This window comes from Anopheles cruzii, chromosome 3 (assembly GCF_943734635.1).
Source record: "Anopheles cruzii chromosome 3, idAnoCruzAS_RS32_06, whole genome shotgun sequence".
In the NCBI taxonomy this organism is placed as follows: Eukaryota; Metazoa; Arthropoda; class Insecta; order Diptera; family Culicidae; genus Anopheles; species Anopheles cruzii.
This window is the reverse complement of record NC_069145.1, coordinates 40,564,087-40,584,553: the sequence shown is the minus strand read 5'-3', so window position 1 is coordinate 40,584,553 and position 20,467 is coordinate 40,564,087. Positions and strand designations below refer to the sequence as shown.

At 47.2% G+C, this 20,467-nt stretch overlaps 2 protein-coding genes across 2 annotated transcripts; one reads left to right on the top strand and one right to left on the bottom strand.

Moving 5' to 3' along the window:
- Positions 1–1,240: 1,240 nt before the first annotated feature.
- On the top strand, positions 1,241–2,363 carry LOC128273501 (uncharacterized). Its single transcript, XM_053011473.1, has 5 exons — positions 1,241–1,496; positions 1,567–1,641; positions 1,695–1,778; positions 1,845–1,995; positions 2,138–2,363. The coding sequence occupies exons 1-5, from the start codon at positions 1,397–1,399 to the stop codon at positions 2,190–2,192; spliced, it is 465 nt and encodes a 154-aa protein (XP_052867433.1). The 5' UTR covers positions 1,241–1,396; the 3' UTR covers positions 2,193–2,363.
- Positions 2,364–3,352: 989 nt separating this feature from the next.
- Positions 3,353–20,467, bottom strand: LOC128275704 (unc-112-related protein-like). Its single transcript, XM_053014294.1, has 7 exons — positions 20,364–20,467; positions 18,987–19,460; positions 9,663–9,811; positions 6,178–6,570; positions 5,510–6,081; positions 4,757–5,447; positions 3,353–4,680 (listed from the first exon to the last, which is right to left on the bottom strand). Exons 2-7 carry the CDS (start codon positions 19,111–19,113, stop codon positions 4,480–4,482), a joined length of 2,133 nt encoding a protein of 710 aa, XP_052870254.1. The 5' UTR covers positions 19,114–19,460; positions 20,364–20,467; the 3' UTR covers positions 3,353–4,479.

The following is a 20,467-nucleotide window of genomic DNA, read 5'->3' as shown; positions in this document are numbered from 1 at the left end:
TCACGAGATGATAGGTTGTTGTTTGGCAAGAAAGAAAAATGTTGTTTGGTTTTAGTCCCACGCTCGGATTGTACGGAACCTGCGGAGCCGTTGAGGGATAGTAATGACTGTTGGTGACAGCTAGAATTGGCGACCGGCAACTGCAAATTCGCTGCGAGTTGCACAAAATGCAGGTCGCTGATTATGATACGAACGGAAGGGATACTTAATATATTCTGTCAAATAAATATCCGGAACATCAAAAACTAACATCGCCTTCTTTATCCCTTATATTTTATCATCTCTTGAATGTCAGCGATTTTTATCCATCAATTTCAATTATCTGCTCATTTTTGAACTGTAAACATTCTTTCTGGTCGACTCGAAACATGTTTCCTCAAAGGAAAATTTTACTTATAGGAAGAGGAAAAGGTCAGAGAAGAACACGGTATGATGAATAATGTTGTAGTGGTTGCTGGGGAGTATGCATACGAGTTTTGTTGGCCAAAGGATCCGTCATAATTGCAGCGGCAATTGAATGTGTTATTTAAGAGCATTGTTTAATACTTGTCTTAGATCTTCTACAATTCCTTTATTTTAACGATATTTCCTTACGTTCCAGTTGTTCCTGAACCGTTTGCAGGAAGCAAGTCATTAACACATTGATGACTATAGTTTTAATCGCCCTTCGCCCTTGCTCTGTAACAACATTTACAATAACATTCCTAGGTGCAGCCTAGGAAATTACATTGTAAATACTTCAAATTGTTACAACATTTTTGTTCAAGCATTACAATAATACTAAAGAGGCTCAAGCTAACATCACATCAAATTCTACAGACTGTAAGTGGGCGAAAGAAATTAGAAAATAATTCGATTCCAGTTAGTAGTTTAATGTGCCCGCCCATTGCCAGACTGCGTAATCGAGCATTATTGCTATCGGAATTAATCACCAAACGTACCCGTACCAGACACTGTAGTTTGAATAGAGACTTATTTTATGTTTTTGAGCCATATTCAACAAGTGCTGGTTTTCAAACTCACCCACCGTGCACTGCATTGCGGTACGAATGTACGTTCGACGACGTTTTTTTCCAGTGAGCTGTCAAATGCAGACAACCATTTCAAGTCCTGTTCTTACGCCACGGGATGTGATAGTCAGTCGGATTACGCAAAAGACCAACCTTTCGCGTTCGGCCTGTTGGTATTTAAAGCGAATCCTGGCGAACAAGGAGCGCTTAGTATCTCTTTGACTCTGGTGGACCAAGCAAAAGGACCAAGTGCTTCACGGGAACGAAAACTATTACCTCGAGCACACCAAGTGCAGCCGACTGTGTGACCGCGGTAGTAATTGCGCTGTGCGGGCAGCGAGCTCATTAGTGGTCGGATTGTAAGATTGTAAGACCGGACCGTGGCAATGGAGCTCTGCAAACGTTACCTGTGGCTAACAGCATTACAACTGTTATGGGCTTTGTGTTTAGCCGAATGCTATCCGGATAATGGCAACTTCTACAAAGGTGAAGGATTGCTACAATCGGTTATCAAACAAGCACGCACCGTGCATGACGGGTTCCTTTTATTCGCTAGATTTGCAAAGAATTAAAAACGAAGACGATTTCGAACGAATGAATGCAGACGATCCATTTGGGACTCTCAAGCTCCGTAAGTTTGGTTTCGGTAAGAGATGCTTCAGTGAATAAGATTACTTCCGTTAGTGTACTACAGAACGCAACCCTCGGCCTTTGCGGACCTCGGGATTGGCGAGCCAAACGAAAAACGGACAGTAAACAAGTACAAAAGTAAGTGAACGGAATGATGCCTTGGATCATTTCTAAAGTGGGTTTCTTTTGTCGTTTTGGCCACAGATATGATGTTGACCAAGGACAGTCTCGACATTCCGCTAATGGATGACGTCGAGCAGGCAAAGGAAGCCACCAGGTTCTTCTTTCCCAGAGTCATGCCGAAGCGGTCCCCTGGAGCCATCCTGAGTTGGGCCATTCCGGCCGCTAATCGCGTGTAAATAAACATATCAGTGTCTCCCTCGATCGTGATAAGTCCCGCACGGTCCATCTGAATGATCCACAGTTATTCCATCCCCATGAAGCACGGGGTGCCGCTAGCTACTCTAATCATACTCTGGGGTGCGTCATCGTTTCAGGCGCGTCATCAGCACTAACTACCGACCACCTGGTATCAACCGGCCAGCAGCCTAGACGCTCGGTTTAGTTCTCCTCATCATTTCAAGGACCATTATTTCTGTAATCACATAAGTATGTTGAGGACGTTACGTCTCAACTAATATAAGCATCAGCGCTGGCTTCATACTGCGGTCAAACGATTCGTACCATCAATAACATCAATATGGATTAATGTCCTCAAGTTGTGCTAATAAAAACTCTGGCTTGTATTATAAAGTACTTTTCGTCCATTACTGACAAATTCTTGTACAAAGGCATTAACATATTTTGTTTTTGATTAATCAAGAAGCATTTTATCAATCAATACTGCGAAAACCCTGCAAATTGATATAATAGTGAATATTATTTAAATTTACCTTTAAAGTTTTACCCGTTTACATAAACCACAAATCTCCAAAATCAAATTTCTTTTGAAACTATTTTGAATACGCTTCGTCAGTTGGCAATCACGCTTTCATTTAAAAATAACGCTCACACAATCTTCTAACAACCTTGGGCTGTAACGCTCGTAACGTTCGTAGTATGCGGGAGCCCAGTGTTTTTCTGACACGGCGAATTTTATTTTCAGCTTGAACTGATCGCTTGAACATATTCCTCAACGAAAGAAACATGTCGGATCAAGGTAAAGGGTTATTGTGATAAACTAATTTCGTTTGCTAATGTTCCCATTGATCATTGTTGTTTACGTGTCCAATCACAACGAGGACCGTCAACAACAGCAGGTTACGAGATTGAAATTGAAATCATAGGAACGACAAGCTCCACAAATGAAGCTCCTCGAAAACCAACAGGTCAAAAACGTGGCCGAAAGAAACGAAGCGAAATTAAGGACAAACGCCGGACCGCTACCAACAATCGGAACAGTAAGTACAGCCTTTACAAGTATAATGTTCGGTTACAATCGTTCATTCTTCATGTTCATCCCTTCTGTAGCTCAAATGATTCTTGCAAACAAACAAATGATTGACCAACATATCAGTACGATTTTCACCAGGATGAAACAGCTAAACGAACTCACAACCTTGGAAGTAGCGAAAGCAGAAAGTTTTACACCAATCGAGAGGACCACGGTCCCAACCAGTGATACTGACTTGCTAAACAGCAAAAGAGGAACCTAATTCTAAAGCACTCTGTGCGAGTCATTGATACGCCAGACCTGAGCAGCATTTCTTGTTAATCGAATTTATTGTATCAGTACAACGCTAAAATTAGTTCTAAAATGTTTTCTTTAGGGAAAATAAATGATCATCGTATTGCTTTTACGCCAACCAGACAGTAACACAGAAATTAGTAGGTGCCGGTGCGTTTAAAAAATCATTTTCTAAAGAAAGAAAAGCAACTTCTTCACATATCACACCGACGGAAGAGAATTAAATAGTTTGTATAACATTACAGTTACGTTCGGGTCATTTCACGTTAAGGTTCAATGTTTTCATTTGTTAACTAGCGTCGGTTAAAATTACAAACAGCTAAGTAGAAAACGATGGGCGAAACGACCTGACGAAAACACTCCATTCAGGCGTTCGCTAATAACATTTGCTTATTAACACGTGCAATTGAATTCCAGTTTCAAATAGAGGCACCTTGTTTTGGACACTTTAGGTGCTGCTTAAACGAAGCGCTTTCCACGTCCCGCCAGCAGCTATTGTACGATTGTCGTAAGTCAACTCCTACCACGCGCGTTTCGTCACCTTAATCTACTTCCGAGGGCCATATCTCGTTCATGCACCTTCAGAACCGAGTAAATACCACCGTGTACGTCTAACTATTATTAATAAGGCATACGGTTTGCGTTATTCAGTTAGTCCCTAACAAGTACTTTAGGATATGAAAAGGATGTTCAGTTAGAAATTTCACCCTAACCGTGCATTATCCGACCTCGAGTGGGCTCCGTGGCCTAAATTGGTTTTGTTTCTGCTACGTTACAGAATAGGTTTTGTTTTTTTCTATAAAAAGCATTATTGCATACAGGACAACGAACGTGGGAAAGAATTGGTACTCTTCGATAAGGGTCACATGGGAGCTCACTTGAAACAACTTCCGCTAGGTCTGTGTTATGTACAACAATGGTTACAAAATAATAAAACATTACATTTATCAAAGACAAAATCAAAACTTTACACGTGCAAAGTAGTATACTCTGGCGCAATCATTGTTCGACTAAATGGACACAAGGTGAAAAGGGCATCGCTCGCTTTGTGCTGGTTCGCTTTTTTGGTTAGTCCCTTCCTGGGCCGTGATGGACAGTATTAAGTAAGGATGGGACGATCGAGCGTGTGCGCAACTGCGTGTTCAAATGGATCTAGTTCCATCCACCCGTGAGTTTGTGGAAAAGTTCCTCGTTGAGCGTTTGGTTGGTTTCCTTCGATCGCATTGACATGAAAATGTAGCCCCCGATGAACTCATGTACGACTTTACAATCGGCCGACAAACAGGAGAATACCACACTTTCGCCCTGGAACTGTACCATCATGCATCGGATCTCCCAGTTAACGTTCCAAGCCTATGGTAGCAAAGAAAAAGGAATCAAGTTACTGTTCGAAACATTTCAAATACACCCAAAAACCTTCTCTGCATACCTTCATCGTATTATAACGCCACGTTTTCAAATGATCGCCCGTCGTGATGTCCATCTTCATGATACGGTTGCTGGCCACACCGAGCAGCTCTTCCTTCTTGTGTCCGTCGAACTTGATCACGAACAGTGTCACACCAAACTCGGGCAGACTCTGCCACGCCCGGATGTAGCTCAGTTTCGCCTCGATCAGCGGCAAATCTTTCACGTTGGCGTGCGCTTCCAGCATGCGCATCACGGATTTGCTCTTCAGCTTCTTCGCGTACCTTGGCGCCAGGTACTCGTTCGGGTCCATAGCGCTCGGGTTGATGTTAATGGCGGGCGCTTGGGCCGGTTTTTGCATGCTAAGGAAAGACCGGATGCTTGCGACCTCACTGTCGTACGAACTATCCGCCAACGACCGACCCTTCGACGCCAACCGGCAAGCGGCCATCCATTTAGCGTACTGTTCCTCGTTGTCACACCGGATCCACATCTCGCTGTTGATGCTCTGCTCCAGCGGCACCTCCAGTTTAATGTTGAACTTTTTCTGCGCCAAGTTTACCTCCGGCGTTACTTCGCACCCACGCAAATTGATCGTCACCTGCGGGGTGCTATTCGCACGCGCATCCTCTCGCGATTTGTAGAGATGCAAATGTAGATCCTTGTACGTGAACCAGTAACGTTTGTATCCTTTGAGCGTGAACTTTTTGGGTCTGCAAACAGTTGTAAAAGGTTAATAAGAATCGACTTGTGAAGGTAGTGTAAAGACACGCACTTTAAAAACCGCAGATAATCGGTAAGCTCGGGAATATGCGTAATGTCGCCGGCATTAACACCGTTGCTTGGTCCCTCGAGGGTTATCTGAAGCTCGCGAAGTGCGGCGTCGACGTCGTCATCGGCGGCATTGTCGAGGCTGGAGGTATCGATTCCGGAGTCCGGTTGCGGCACTTCGTTCTGCAGATTAACCTGCAGCTGCAACGCCCCGAACATCAGCATCTCCTCTTCGGTGCAATCGATCTCCTCGTTCAACAGCTGCCACTTGGCCTGCTCGTACAGCTGGTTGATGCGCACCTGATCGTACTTCGGGTTCAGGTCAAAGAACGTATAGTACTTGAAACGCAAACAGAGCGTCTCGAACTCCCGGATGCCTTGCTCCATGATGGACAGGGACGAATCGAGCCAGCCAATGTTCATTCGGGCACGCTCGACGAGCGACTTCGGTTTCAGCAACCGGGATCGAGCTTCCGGGCTGGGAGCGCACGGACTGTACGCTAGGTTATCGGTCGGATCACCAATACTGGACGATGACTCACTGAAGCCCGAACTCGTGTGGCCGTGTCGGAGAGTCTGAAAGAAAGTTGACCAAACAAAGCGCCATCAGCAACCGTGATTTGTGTCAGGAAGGATGGTCTGATGCTTCTCTGTCCGAAGCATTCGATTTACCCCGGTCGGTGAACTGATGGGCGTACTCTGGAGCGCTGGTTTCGAGGCCGTGAAGTTCGAATTTGGAACCGGAGCACAAGAGAACGGTCCATGATTCATCGGACCATCGAGGCTGCCGTTGCTGCCGTTCAGGTTGTGGGACGTCACCGGGATAAAGGTGTTCGTATCGGCCGCCGGCTGTATGTACTCGCGCCCATTGCCATTCTGCTCGATCGGTATCTTCTTCTTCGCCAGATCGGCGTAATTTTTCTTCAAATGCATAGGCTCAAGCGGTTTGCAAAGCGACAGCTCCTCCGGATGTCTGATACCAAGGTCTTTACAAAGCGCCACCACGGCACCGAATGTTTTGATCGAGAAATCCACCCGACAGTCGAGATAACGCAGGTCTGGCATCTGCAGGAGTAGAAGGAGTAGAAATGGTTAGTCATTCATCATGTAAGGCAGTCTAGCCCTCTAACAAATGCCTCTTCAATTGATTAGCATGTAAACTGTATTCCGAGCGACGCCGAAGGCATAAAACTGGTCCCAGACTGTGATTCCTCAGCAGTAAAAATTGCCCCGATCGTGCACGCTTCGTGCCACGCGTTCTACAAGTGTCTATCTAACTCATAATGCATTCTTGAACGCACTGTGAACGTGACAATGATAACAACTGGCGCGACCGACACACTGTTGGTCTGTTGGGTATACATATCAATTAAGATTCATTACGGAAACACACAGCTGTTTAAATTAATTTCCCGGCTGCCATCGCTGCCTATGGCCGCCAACCAGTTCCAGTCTCAAGGTTCTCTGGGGCGCGAAGCACAAGCATTATGATTAAGCAAAACATGCGAGCGTCACGCGAGCGGGAACTGTTAGGAAAGATATGTACCATCCACTGGAAGGTGCCCAAAAGACTGACAAATTCACCTAGTGTAGTCCTTGAAAAATGTATGTTAAAATTTCTTTGTCTGATTTCTTAACGCATATTTCTTAAGTCATATTTAAATATTCAATCTCACCGAGTCGGGTACGTCCAATTCGACTGAAAATTCAATTAACACGACGGTAGAAATCGAAACAAACAAGGAAAAAACGTCCACAAGCCGTTTTGGATAGGCGCCCACATTTGTCGGGCCGTTAAACAGCCAATGCACCTTTTAGAGCCGCAACAGGCGATTAGCTTTTGTCATCTCTAAAATTTCACGCAATACGCGGAAAGATGTGTGAAACATGCCAAATTGGAGTGTAAGTTACCGTATCCCGGTGATGGAATGGTGATAAAGCTTTACGCTCACTGTGAGTCATCCTTTTTGCTTGGTATAAAACGGGATGAGTAATATGCTCGAGGCTCCATTCGCCTCGGGCATGGCGGGTCTTTGCTATTGGTATCAAACTGCGTATAACTGTATTTGGAAGTAATTGCAAGGCAGAAGGGACACAGGATTTGAATACGAATGTTTCATTCTGCTGGGTGGGTTTTTTCGGGGTCCGATTCAATCCCGCCGACCTCTGGAACTCGACATCCGCTTCTACCACACACGGTTCGAGATAGGATGGCGTTTTAATCTTACTAAACCAACAACTTATCACACCAGAGTCCGCTGATAAACGGTGGACAAATAGAACCACCCGATAAACGATAAGCCGCCGGTCCATGTTCACCTGCAGGTGCTAGTGTTCCGAGGGAACGCAGCACTAGCAGCGGGGAGAACCAATTGAGCAGGTGCGGGGCAGCGCAAATGAAGACACGAAGATGAAGGTCTACGTCTGGCGCAATGGCGGTGCACTGTGCCGTGGCTCGAGGCAAGTGTCTCAAGTGGGTGACTGCACTGGTTCAAGAACGTGCACGGGTAACGCTAATACTTCTGGCCTCGCTCGCTTTTTCCCGCCTAGATCCTGGCACCTGGGCGAATGTCAGGATGGTAGGTCATCTGCACACCTTCTGTGGTCCATCGTGGGATTCGAAGATATGAATAGGCGAGATTTGCTGTCCCTAGTACGCACACACCGTACCAGCTGGCTCGTGGCCAGATCGAGACCGGAGCTGCGAGTGAACGACGAGAACAGGTGTGTGCTGCGCAAAACGACATGCGGCGGCCAAGTAGGTGACGCCATTTCATGCAGTCCTACCCGATGGTCTGAAGCACTATGTTGAAACCTTGAGCAAAACTAAGTGGATTCAATACTAAGCATTCCAACCGGAGTCTCGAGACCGGATGTTCTCGGTGTGTGCCGACTAACCGACGACAAAACGCTACTCCAAATTGGTCAGCCACATACACACGCGAGGAGTTCGCGAGTGCGGGCGTACGAGGTGGGCTCAAACACCCGATACTAACTCAGATATGGTTATGGACGGTTCGCTACGCGATCGTAAGCACCTTCACCCTGGCTAACCTACGCAGCTGGTGACTTCGCTCGCCGCTTGTCGTCACCGCGGTGCGAAAGTAACGATTTGGGCAGCCGATTGGCGCGCGAGTCTCCGTCCCGCAGGTGACAACTCCCGACAAGGGGGCCCACACTCTCGTGGGCCACAGATTAATGAACCGCTGGAGTTGGAATGCCGGTGCGGAGGTAGTTCGGGGCCATTGCGCGTAGCCACCGGATGGGGCCACGTTGCAGTATATCGACCAGACCCGGCGACGTTCGACTTTTGGTGCAGTTCAATCGACACCCCGCTACACACACGCAAGACAACGTCCTACGCGCGGACCGACCGACCGCCTGCAACAATGAATGGCGACCGAGCTGCGGCCAGTTGCGAGATCGGCAGCTCGCATACCTAAAAATAAAGTCGAACGAGTCCGATCGCTATATTAGCGTCGCGTTAGTGGCCGAAAAACTTGTTGTGCCCCGCCAACACACGGGGGGCGCGGATGGAGAGTCTCCGTTACGGATCGTTGGGCGGGCGCCAAGCTGAACATCTCGCACACATCACGCACGGCTACGGCCGAGAGTTTGGTGGTGATCTTGCCCGCACGTGGTGCGGCTACCGCCGCCCCACACGAGCGAAAAGGTCAATAGGCAATAAAAGATGGGAGTTAGGCCTACGGCACTTTGGCGCTGGTCGGCAGCCATCGCTCCACCACGTGAGGAAGTTATGATTCTCCATTTCGGTACGGGAACGCCTGACATCAGCACCTACCGCAAGCGGCCCGCATCGTGGCGTAGATCATGTAGGACGTATCGGATGGTGCAGAGATCCGACGGTGCGTCTTACATAACATGGGTTGTTGTTACTTTATTTCTTCATTCATATCACGATGCTCGTGTGTTTACTGGTCCGAGCATAATTCGTTGTGGTTCACTGTGACCGGCAATGACCCGTGCGCGCACGGTTCGTGAGGTGCCATTTTTGGCACAACACATCACCTTGAACGAGGATGTTGACGGCCGGATGTACCCGTGCAGCCCGAGGCACCCAATCCGGGCTACGCGATCGATTGGGCGAATAGTTGGGCACTCCAACAGCCGCTTGTTAGCCGATACGGAAGGCTTACCTGAACGCGCAACGTTTTATGCATCGGTGTGAAGTGTAGCAGCGCATCGGCGTGTAGGCCCACCTGGTCGAGGGTTGACTTCGTCCGCGTCAGCCACTGGTTTCGGACCGGCCACCACAGTGCATGGTCCGACCAATCTTTCGGGTTTTCTGAAAAAGGGAAGCAAGACAGACACACACGCAAAATCAGTGCTAAACGGAGATTGGCGCATTCGAGTTTCTATTTTACATTTGTCCGGTTTGTTTTATAATGCCACGGCCCAGAAGTTGGCATGTTGCCGTGTCACAGAACTTCCGAGGCGTACAATTTTTTGATAGATAAATCAGAAAACAGGGAATGTCTGCCCTGAAAAGATGCCCCCCGGAACTTGCTTCGGACGAACTAGAAAAAGTGAGGCTCGGTTGCGTGTTGCGTGAGTTCGGGGTCCATTCTAGGGTAACAGCAGCATAAAACAGCAGGAGAAGGATAGCCGTGAACGCTGTACGGCGGTATGCAGATACCACTTTCATAGATAGGGGAATGGCCGCACGCAAGGAAACCAATACTGCGATGCGCTTGATAAAAACTGATAAGCCGAAGGGGCGTGATGATAAGGAAGAGAAGTGAAAAAGCTCGTTCCATTGGTGTGCGTAGGATTGGTATTTTACAATTTGAGGTTTTCGATATGAGCAGCCCTCTATATCGACCGACTTTATAGTCGCCTATAGTGCAGGGTTTTATGGACTGGTGCTGTAACTCGGGGACGATAAAAATTACAATTTGTAAGTAGTTCGAATCACTTATCAGCTGACAGCGTACAGTGGATGGCGAAAAGAAGTTTAGTTTCCGAACACAAAATATTTGAGAAAAACCAAGGATGAAAAATTTGCTTTAGTCAATCACATAACAATCAAAAATATTCTATAAGATGTGTAAATGATAGTTTCCCTATATTTGGGAATGATTGATACAAGAGACAAATTTTTGCCAAACGCGCATTCCGCCTAAACAATATTGCCAAAGGGTGTGTCATTGTCATGCAATACTTTCTACAGTCCTCTGGTGTTATTGTCGACCAGGCTTCTTGAATGTTCTTGGCTAGCTAGTTTCGCCTCACTAACGACTCATCAGTCCAGAGTACTTTTTCCCAGAATGAAGCAGGTTTCAAAGCATTCTGAGAGTAAAATTCCATTCTCCTTTTCAAGTTGGCGTTGCTTACATGTGGCAATTTTTGAGCTACGTGGCCAGATTTGGCTACATTCTTTAGCCTACGTCGGATGACATATTCGGAAAGTGCTTCTTTACCCTCTGATTGAAGTTTTTGTTGAATATGTTTTACGGAGAGACGAAGATTTGCAATTGAAATATTCACTATTCGTTTATCAATTCGTTTCGGTGTTGATTTCTTACGCCCAACAGGCTTTATATAATCAACACGACCTTCATTTTCACACAGCTTGATTATTATACCGATTGCTTCCTCGCTTTTGTCAAAAATTCGTACAATATCCCTATTGTTTTTACCACTAATACTCAAATTAATAACTAATTTACGTTCTTCATTGGTTAACTTGCGATATTTAGAGGGTTCTGTCATATTACAACCTCAAAAACAGTAAGATGTCTTGTGAATTCTTCACCGTGCGATTCTCAGCCCTAGTTCTGCATTTGGAATATTCAAATTTGGGTTTTTATGATTATAAATTTTGAAAAATGTACCCTAGTTCCTTTATTACCAAGCAAAACGAAGGAAATTTGTGTGCAAAATTGAAAACTTCAAGCTTCCAACTTTAAACTTGTTTTTGTCGTGCCAAAATTGATCTATGGCCACAAATGGCCGCACCAGTCTTCTAGATTACATCTAAATGTCCTTTTTGTCGCCCAAATTTTGCTCTTAGAACCTCAACGTAATATTCAACGTCTCAAAAGAACCATTCAAAAAGAAGATGTACTCATATTTTCACATATTATTCAAAAATTCAGGAGCTAAACTTCTTTTCGCCATCATAGAATAATAATAGTAATAATAAAGTACAGGAGTCGATAAGCAACCGATAAAAATACGTATATAGTGCGCATACTGTATTGGACAAAACATTTGCAACTTAAGTTGACACTTTAAAAAAGCTTCAAGAAAGTTTAATGATTTACGACCAAAATATGTTAATAAACTACACTTGGGGGTCAGAAACCTACTTTTATACCTAGCTATCGCACGAGGAACTTTAGTTGCATTTCCCAAATTTGTAACTTTTGGAACGACGATGGCAACCGGAACATTATCGAAGATTACAGAAACGGGGCATCCCAAACAAACGATAAGTGAATTCCAGCCTTTCAAAGGATTGTTGCTTATCATGGAGTTGGACCACCATGGTCCAGAGCTATCGATATCGATATCGCACATTCCGAGGACATACAGTTTGGATAGACACGTACGTGGATGTGCCATGGTGAACCATTAGAGGGGGAATTTAATTTTATCAATTCTTGTGCCAAACTAATGATTTTTCGATTATATGTAAATAAATGTATACAATCGGAATAGTTTTAAAACTATCCACAATCCGACGCAGGAAGTAATGTAGTTTAAGATAGTTAGTTTAGTTTTAGTAAGTCAAAGTTTCAGCCCAATCAATTCAGTACTTTTCAGAGTTGAACTAGTCTTGTATAAGATAGGATACGTAAGCTTCTTATAGCTTCTCCTGCACAGAGATTAAGTCCCACTGAATATATGCCTAAAACTGCTCATAAGGCAAACCTTTATCTTAACTAAATGACAGTTTTTCAAGAGCAAGCGCAACGCACGAATCACAGCGAAATCCCAAAAGCTCAAAAGCCACAAACAAAATACTTTAAGGGCACTTTCTCCCACTTTCGCTGAAACAAAAATGGCATTCAATCCAACAAAACGGCCACATTTAATGGCTTGGCAGGCTTCGTTCGTAGCAACCTACTGCATTTTGTTCCCTCAAATATGCATCTCGAACCTTCGGAACGTCATAATTCAAAGCAGCGGCCCAGTAATGGCCCAGTGTGTCACACCCCTCACAGGCACCCGCACTCCGGAGCCGCCGGCAGATGGTGCGAAAACGAAACCTTACCGAAACCATCTGCTGGCAGTAAACGTCACTCATCCTGCCGCGCCTCACCCTAGGACCCTAGGAATCTACCGACGCGTCTGCACAGCAAACCCGGCCGGGACCGCTCGGGCAGAGAGAATATGGTCGCTTACCGCACACTTTCCAATGGCGCAACTTTCGAGAGGCCATCGATATGCGCGGATACATTAATTCTGCAACTCTTATTCGCATTCCAGCAAAACTTTGGCAGCGAAATGCGGCCACCATGCTGCGGCAACCACCGAAATAGGTCGAAAGCGGTCAGCCCTAAGTGGAAGCTGACGAGAGATTCTCGAATCACATTATTTCAGTCGGCTCTCTTCGGTTGAACATCTTCCTTCCTTCCTGACCGACGCCTAGCATCTTGCGCTATGTGGTTTTATGAGACTGGTTTCGCAACTCGAGTCAAGTGTTTGATGGATTTGGCTACCATGGTTTGAAATTTGTGCAATTCTTCATCTTTTCTACGCAGCAATCGGCTGGAAAGTGTAGATCATCGGGGCAGGATCGTCGGCGGTACTGGCATATTTACGGTGAACGCGTTCTATAAATATCGGCCACCATTGCCAGCGCCGTTTGTTTACGAGATTCGAATAACTGGTAAAAATTATGCTGACCGAGCCGCCGTCTGATGCTTTCGGCGTGTGGCCGACTAATATTGTCCGTCTCGGTCGACTGCCGGTGGGGGGGATATTGTTTTACGAAAAAAAACCGCTACAACACACTCAACATTGGCGTTTCATTTACCCGGCAAACTTGGGTTGAGAAGAAAACCTTAGCTTAGGTTGCACCCCACGGACGCTGAGAAAGAGAAGATTTTTATTCCTCAAGCTCCTGGCGTTTTCTTCACCGCTAGTGCTATTAATAGACCCAAAGGAGTTGGTAGAATGTTCGGAGTGAACGTGGAAAGCATCTATGAAATGCGAAGGTAATATATTAGTACCAACCTATAGTTACTTGGAGTTTGGCCAGGGCTACAGGGCGCAAGACTGTGTTAGCGCTGGCCTTCACCATTTGTTACACACAAAACATATTTCACGTTTTGAAATCTCAAAAATAAAACCTCTTCAATCATCGTACTCGGAACTTATTGCATCCCAGGCACTTATTCGCTCACAGCGGAACGATAATTGAGTTCAGTCGACCGATCAAACCGGGGTTTGTGAATCGTTTCACTGAGCTGAAAGGTTATTACCAATAAATGAGAGCTAATTGCATCGAATTAAGTTGTACCAGGCAACCGGAGCAACAAAAACCGGGGACCACATCCGTGCACGCTCGTTACATCCTGTAACAGGACACCCGGGAGGACCGGGTTTACGGACTCACCCGTTAGACATTAATCACTCAATCTATCGCGACTCCATCGTAACGGTTAAGCCCGGCTGCTTTTCCCGCTACGCTAGCATCTCTCAACAGGAAGACGGCCCTTTTTGCTGCCGATCAATATCGGAAATCCCCGTAGGTCAATGTTGCCATATTGCGAAGGTAGCGCACGGTCCGTGTCGAAAAAGCCGAGCAAAAAATGTAACCTTCGGCGACAATCGAGAGAGACGATAAAATGTCGTTTCTACCGCCACGGAGGGTGTCCCGTTGTCAGCCGTCAGAAGTGTGTCGTTCTGAAGGCTGACTCTGCCTGTCTGCCCGTTGGTGTACCCATTTAGTGGCGAGTTTATCGGGTTGAAATAGATACGCGCCATTTACTAGCCCATTTTCTCCAACCACGGAACCAGCGATGCGACAAACCGAATGAGGGATGATGACGTGCGAACGCGTTTCGCGCTTCTATTCAATGTCAACGGTGGACAACGCCCATCCGCCCAAAAGCTGCCCGCTGCAGGACCCCATTCTATCGCGCCGGATGGAGCGTCGAAGAAAATTCTCGCCCAACACGGTATGTGCGAAAGGAACACGCTATTGTGGAATGTGACCAGCGGCCGGCTGTTTGTTGATTAGCTAATAGCCGCCGCCGCCGCCGCCGCCGCCTCCTTGCCTACACCAACGGAGCTGAGGTCGGTCTGGTCAGGGATTCGAATGGAGGAAAGATGTGCACGACCCGCATTGGAAGGCTGAGGAAATCGCAAGCGCTCGTTGTTGGAGGGACCAAAGCCACAGGCAGCTGCCGGCCCTCGAAAAACAGGGCAGAACGAAAACCACAAATCATGTGTGGCTCCCATTGGAAAATGACACTCAGTACGAAATTGAGCGTTTTACGGTATTTTAACCACCATTTAATCGGGTCTGTCCAGTAAATGCTTGTAAGCAGTCCTACGTAGGGCTACATAAGTTTTACATACAAATGTCAACAAGCAAAAGACTTTTTGATTTTTGGGAACACATCGATATGATGTTGGTTTTAGACCCGAAAAGCTGCAGTTACCTTGGTTATGGAAAAGCCAAACCTTGGAGAGATTCTAAAGCTCCTATGGCAGTGATAACAGCAAAAGATGCACAAGTTCGTACACTTTAATTTTATGTCTTAGAAAAGGATTTGCTGGCACTCATTCGTTTAGGAAGGTGAGAACTTTCGAAAAGTAGGTTTTTACAAGATAATCCAACACGTTCTCCCATGTCGTCTAGTAGGTTGTGTCTACTGCCAACACATTGGCCGCATTTGTATGAGCATACGCAGTACGCGTCAATGGATGCGCGTGGGTCCGTGGAACCCGTGTGGTTCCAGATGTGGAAACATCAAACATCTACTCACACACCGGTGTGCTCCATGTTGCCTTCGTTTTTATGGCGCATCTGGCCGAACGACATTCAAGGTGTAAGCAACATGCAAACAGCGGCGAGGAGGCCGCGCGTATTAACTCGATCGCAACAGCGTCGAAGAACGGTACCAGTTCAGCCAACACAAACTTACTGAACAGTTAAGGAACCGTGATTTCTCGAGGCCCGGATAGATGGGCCGGACTGGGCCGGATATGGAAGGCGTTCAGCTAGGGGAAGAGCGAGACAGTTAATGATGTGTTTTGTTTTAAAAGACGCCGAGAGGATATTCTCGAGGGTGGCGCGGTGAACATTTTGTGTTAACGTATTCGTAAACAACATACAACATATAGAGCACTCCCTCCCATTTGATTCCCGTTTGTCCGTCAACCCAGAAGAATGAAAACCCCCGGCGTGAAGTTGTAGGGCTGCGCCGCTGCAACGCCATCCACAACCGAAGCAGACCGACCTAACCCGTTGGCGTCGATCTGGCGAGAACGGGCAGCACGAAAACGAAACCAAGGACGAGTGCCTTATAAGGCAACGTCGTCGCGCGCGCCCGCGAAACGGCACACCACCCAACGGTATCGTCTCCATCACCTACTCACTCGTCCGTGCAGAGCGACGGCTCCGGCTGGTAATCTGGTAAATATGATGGGCAAATAAGAACAAACATCGCGCGTAGCGGATTGTGTGCCGCGGCGGGATTGCCTTCGCATCGCTAGCGCGGAATCGGAACCTCGGACCGCGTCCGCGACTGACGTTTTTGTCCGTTTTTTTTAGTTCGACTTGTGCAACCCACTTTTTGCATCGCTGAGCGTACGTCGCCTGCTGTCTGCTGTTGAGATAAATCACATCGCGACGATACAATTACTCGTCAACTCGACTCGTTTATTAAAAGCGGTTGTCAGTCAGATTGCACACTAGGCTAGCCTGTTTGGCTTGAAATTCGTTTTCGGTTGATTAATTTTCGGTTTAATAACTTTCGACATTGATTCGCAGCGCCAAACAATCGATCAGTTTCTCATCAGGTGCCAAGAGATCGCCGCCGAACGTGAATTGTTCATCGGCATCCAGTCAGTCCCATCAGAGGTACACCACACCAACACTAATCTCCCAAAAGGTCGGTTACGAGGAAACCACACACTGCGCTGCACAGCATCTTAGCATCTGATGCACTCGTGCATCGTTGTGTTGGTGGTGTGCCCCGGTTGTTTATCTTCGCGACGGCGACTATGGCGTGGTGTGCGTGCGCCCGCCTCAGCAGGTTTCTTGCGTTCGGATTCATTTGAATTCTGCCATCCTATTTATCTCGTACGTAGAACGTATCTTGGCATTCGCCAGATTTTCTGCTGATGCTGCGTCATGCATCGCCAAGGCACCAGCCTCAGTGCGGTGCGGTATACTGTTTCTCGGGGCTTTGTATCCTCCCCGCACAACTCTCGTTAGTGTGAGTGCGCGTTTTTTGTTTCACGGCGCGCGGTAGCCAAGCCAACCAGACATCATCCCCGCGGCGGCCCAAACGCGTCTCACCCTCAAGGCTCAATAAACGAAAATATTCTATTAATAAATATCGGAAACGGAGCCAAACGAATCGTAGAACGTCCGACGGGTTGTACGGCGCCCGCGCCCTAGACGTGGCCCCCAGAGGCGCCTGTTCGGCGCGAGTCGACCTGACTCCGATCGTCTGAGATATGATCGAATCGTGCACGAAACGAATCTTTTTGTCGAAACACACATAAGATAAATAGAAACGTTTTTTGTTTGGCTCCGTAGATTAAGCCAAATTCCTTTCGATTGTTCGATTACAGTTTTCGACGATTTGAATACGGATATCAAGACATTATGTTAGCTCGATGCGCGCTTAATGAAACCATATTTTCATTATGAAGCTTAAAAAATGTCCTCCCGATGAGTGTCCCTTCGGTGTAACGATGATTGGAAAGATGGAACCCAGAACATTCTTGGTCACAGTAGCGGAGCCTTTATGCGAGTAAATCGGAGCCTTTGGTCCCCCCTAACATGTTTTCAGAGAGCAAGAGAGAAGTTATTCAACAAAGTGCAATGGACTAAAGCGATGTTAACAAATAGTACAAGTGTTTTGGGTGAGGATATAAAAGAAATTACGTTAACATAACGTCCATTCGTTCGGACACCAATAGCGGATCGCTCAGTAACGGGCGTGCAAAAGACTTGTCAATATCAAGTAATTGAATGAAAGGAAGTAAACGTGTTAGGTTGAGGAACCAGAGGTCGAAGTTTCCCCCCTGATCCCGCGTCATTCGCGATCACGTAGGGCGCCAGCTGATGACGCAAGTCCGCAAGTCCCCCTTCTACAGTGACCCGGAGACGGTTGAACAATTATTTTCGATTTTATGAGTCAGAGTCCGAAAGCGCACACATCCGGCCGCCCGAGACGGCCACCGGCAACATCCGGCCGCGCACGAGATCCGTCCGGGTGGGGTGAATTGCGGCCACCCCGTTGTTGTAGACGCACGATCTCTCTTTCACCTTTCGCAGTCCGGAGGAAAGCCCACATTCCAGGTTGCTTGCTATTGGTGTTTTGCAAGCTTTATCATCAAACCTGCCCGCCCGCAGAGTGTGTGGTGGTGTTGACATTGTCGAGACGCTGCCAGTGTTGGTGTTGAGTTGTTTGTGCACGCAACACACTGACGGCATTCCGCGGAACGGGTTATCGTCGGGGAGATCGCCCCCCCCGCGAGTTGGTGTGTGCGGGGTGAAAGAAATCGCAAAAAACTGAGATCGCACACACACGTGGGCAGCCGCGCATCGGGCGCGGTGCGCACCTCCCAAGTGGCGCGGACCTTGAGGCCGCGGACACTGCGCATTTGTGCGTGCGGGGCGTAAAAAATGGAGGTCGCGCAACGTTCTAACGAACATATGGCGTCCGTCGGGGGATAATTTGGGGCGAGATCAGGAAAAACCCGATGCGATGCACCGCCGGAAGGATCGTCCCATAAGGTTCAAATTATCCGTGCACAATATGGGAACAGTTTTCGTTGAGGTACCGTACGATCGTTTGGTCTTCGTTGTGAACTTTTGTCGAAATGTCCCACTCGTCGTTGCACTGCCATGGGGAAACAGGTCGCCGATCGCGATTGATGTTTTATACTCAATCAAAACATCATCATTTTAATTAGCGGCAGTGGCTCCGCCTATGTCACGAGTGTAAACAACGGCCTCTGTTGGCGCCTGGCCATAGAACCACAATCATAACGAATCGGCCCGTTATTTAAATCATACATCAAACAGTTATGTCAGTGCATTCAAGTCCTTTACCGAATGCTGATTCGCATGTGAATCGGGCCAGATTCCCGATTGAGAAACGAATGAATGGGTTTGTTGAGCAGTGCTTTCGGTAACCCTTTCTGTTTCGGCTTTAATTTCTGTCGAATGGTTTTGACTATTTTATATGGTTTTTGCTCCGTTATCACCCTAATCTTCGCTGGATCGCCCTGTCGGTTCCCTTGTCGGTCTGCAAAAAACCTACCTGGATCGACGAGCCTCAGCATAACGCCGCCGATGTGCAAATCTCCCCGGACGCGCAACGTTTTTTGCACCTGAAGGTCGGTGATGTAGACCTTCAGGTTCCAGGTATTGTCACCTACGTGGATCATGCTGGTGCTTCGCCGTGCTTTCTATCCGCCCCTATGCAGCCCTTTCTATCTATCAGGCACGCCCGTCTTGGACTGCTTTCACGCCTTGCTGCACTTTTACCCGGTGCAACACCACTACGCACTTTTTCGCCAGGGAATTTCTCCGATCTCCGGCCTTTTTCGGACTTTTCTCCTACTTGACACTTTCTGTTTTGGTAAGCGCTTCGCCTCGTTTCCCTAAACACCTCGATCGGACGCTCTGGTTGGACGTCCCCCGCGGCACTTTCTCTCAAACGACGCACAACTGCCACTGCAAGGCCACCGCAACCGATTTATCGTGCTGGCGAAGGAAGCACGGTCACCGTAAGCTGGAAACGAAACGAATTTACACATTACTGAAAACCTTCAACACTCTGAATCTGAAAAGCTGAGTCCGCACGGGAGTAGAACGTTTTCACAAGCGTTCCGACGTGCGTTTTCCAGTTCTCTCCTTGTCGATTGCGGAACACGTTTAGCAATCTATGTGTCCGTAAGCATGGTTTCTTGTGTTCCGTGTGGTCGCCGCGTCCTACAACTGCGTGGCCAAAACGTTGACGTAATCATTACCCTTCCCGCGCGGACTTCGCGCGATGATCCAATGCGTGAACGGCTACCATTAACGCCGGCAGTGAGCCTCGAGTGCACCAAAAATCGCTGTGCTTTACGCAGCACTGATAAGAAAACTGGGCTCTAAACCGTAATACGCGCAGGACATAGCCTGATCATTAATCATTTACAATATGAAAAGAAGAGACCAAACCTGCAACGCAGGCACTGATAGCAAACACTGGGAATACGGGAAAAATACTAATAAGTTTAAAAAACAACAACACACACACACACCATGCAGTTCTGTAAACGGTTCACGGTCGTCACGGTTCGCGGTTTAACCAAACGCAGAGATTGGGAGCGTGGCGGAACGCGCTACGCACCGCACCACGCAAGCTATTTCTTCGCCACAGAACCGAATGACCAACAAAACCGCGAAAGAAACACGAGCCCCGAAACGCAAGTAAAATGGTTTTGGTAAAATTGTGAGCCCACTGATTGTGCCTCGTAACAAATAGAAAAGGGCGCACGCACTGAAAACGCGATCCGAACGGTAATACTTTTCGGCAACAGCCGCGCGAAGAGACACAATTTTCTAAATCCGCGGAAATATTTTCAACTGTAACAATGTGGATACGCCCCGAACGAAAACACAAACCGTGCCGCTAGAATTGTGTGCAAACCGTTCTATTTTCCAACCGGAACCGGAAAACACGTCCGAATAGTTAAATTCGACGGGAAATTCTCTCACACGCGCACTTAAAAATGCGTCCGAATCGGGCAAAAG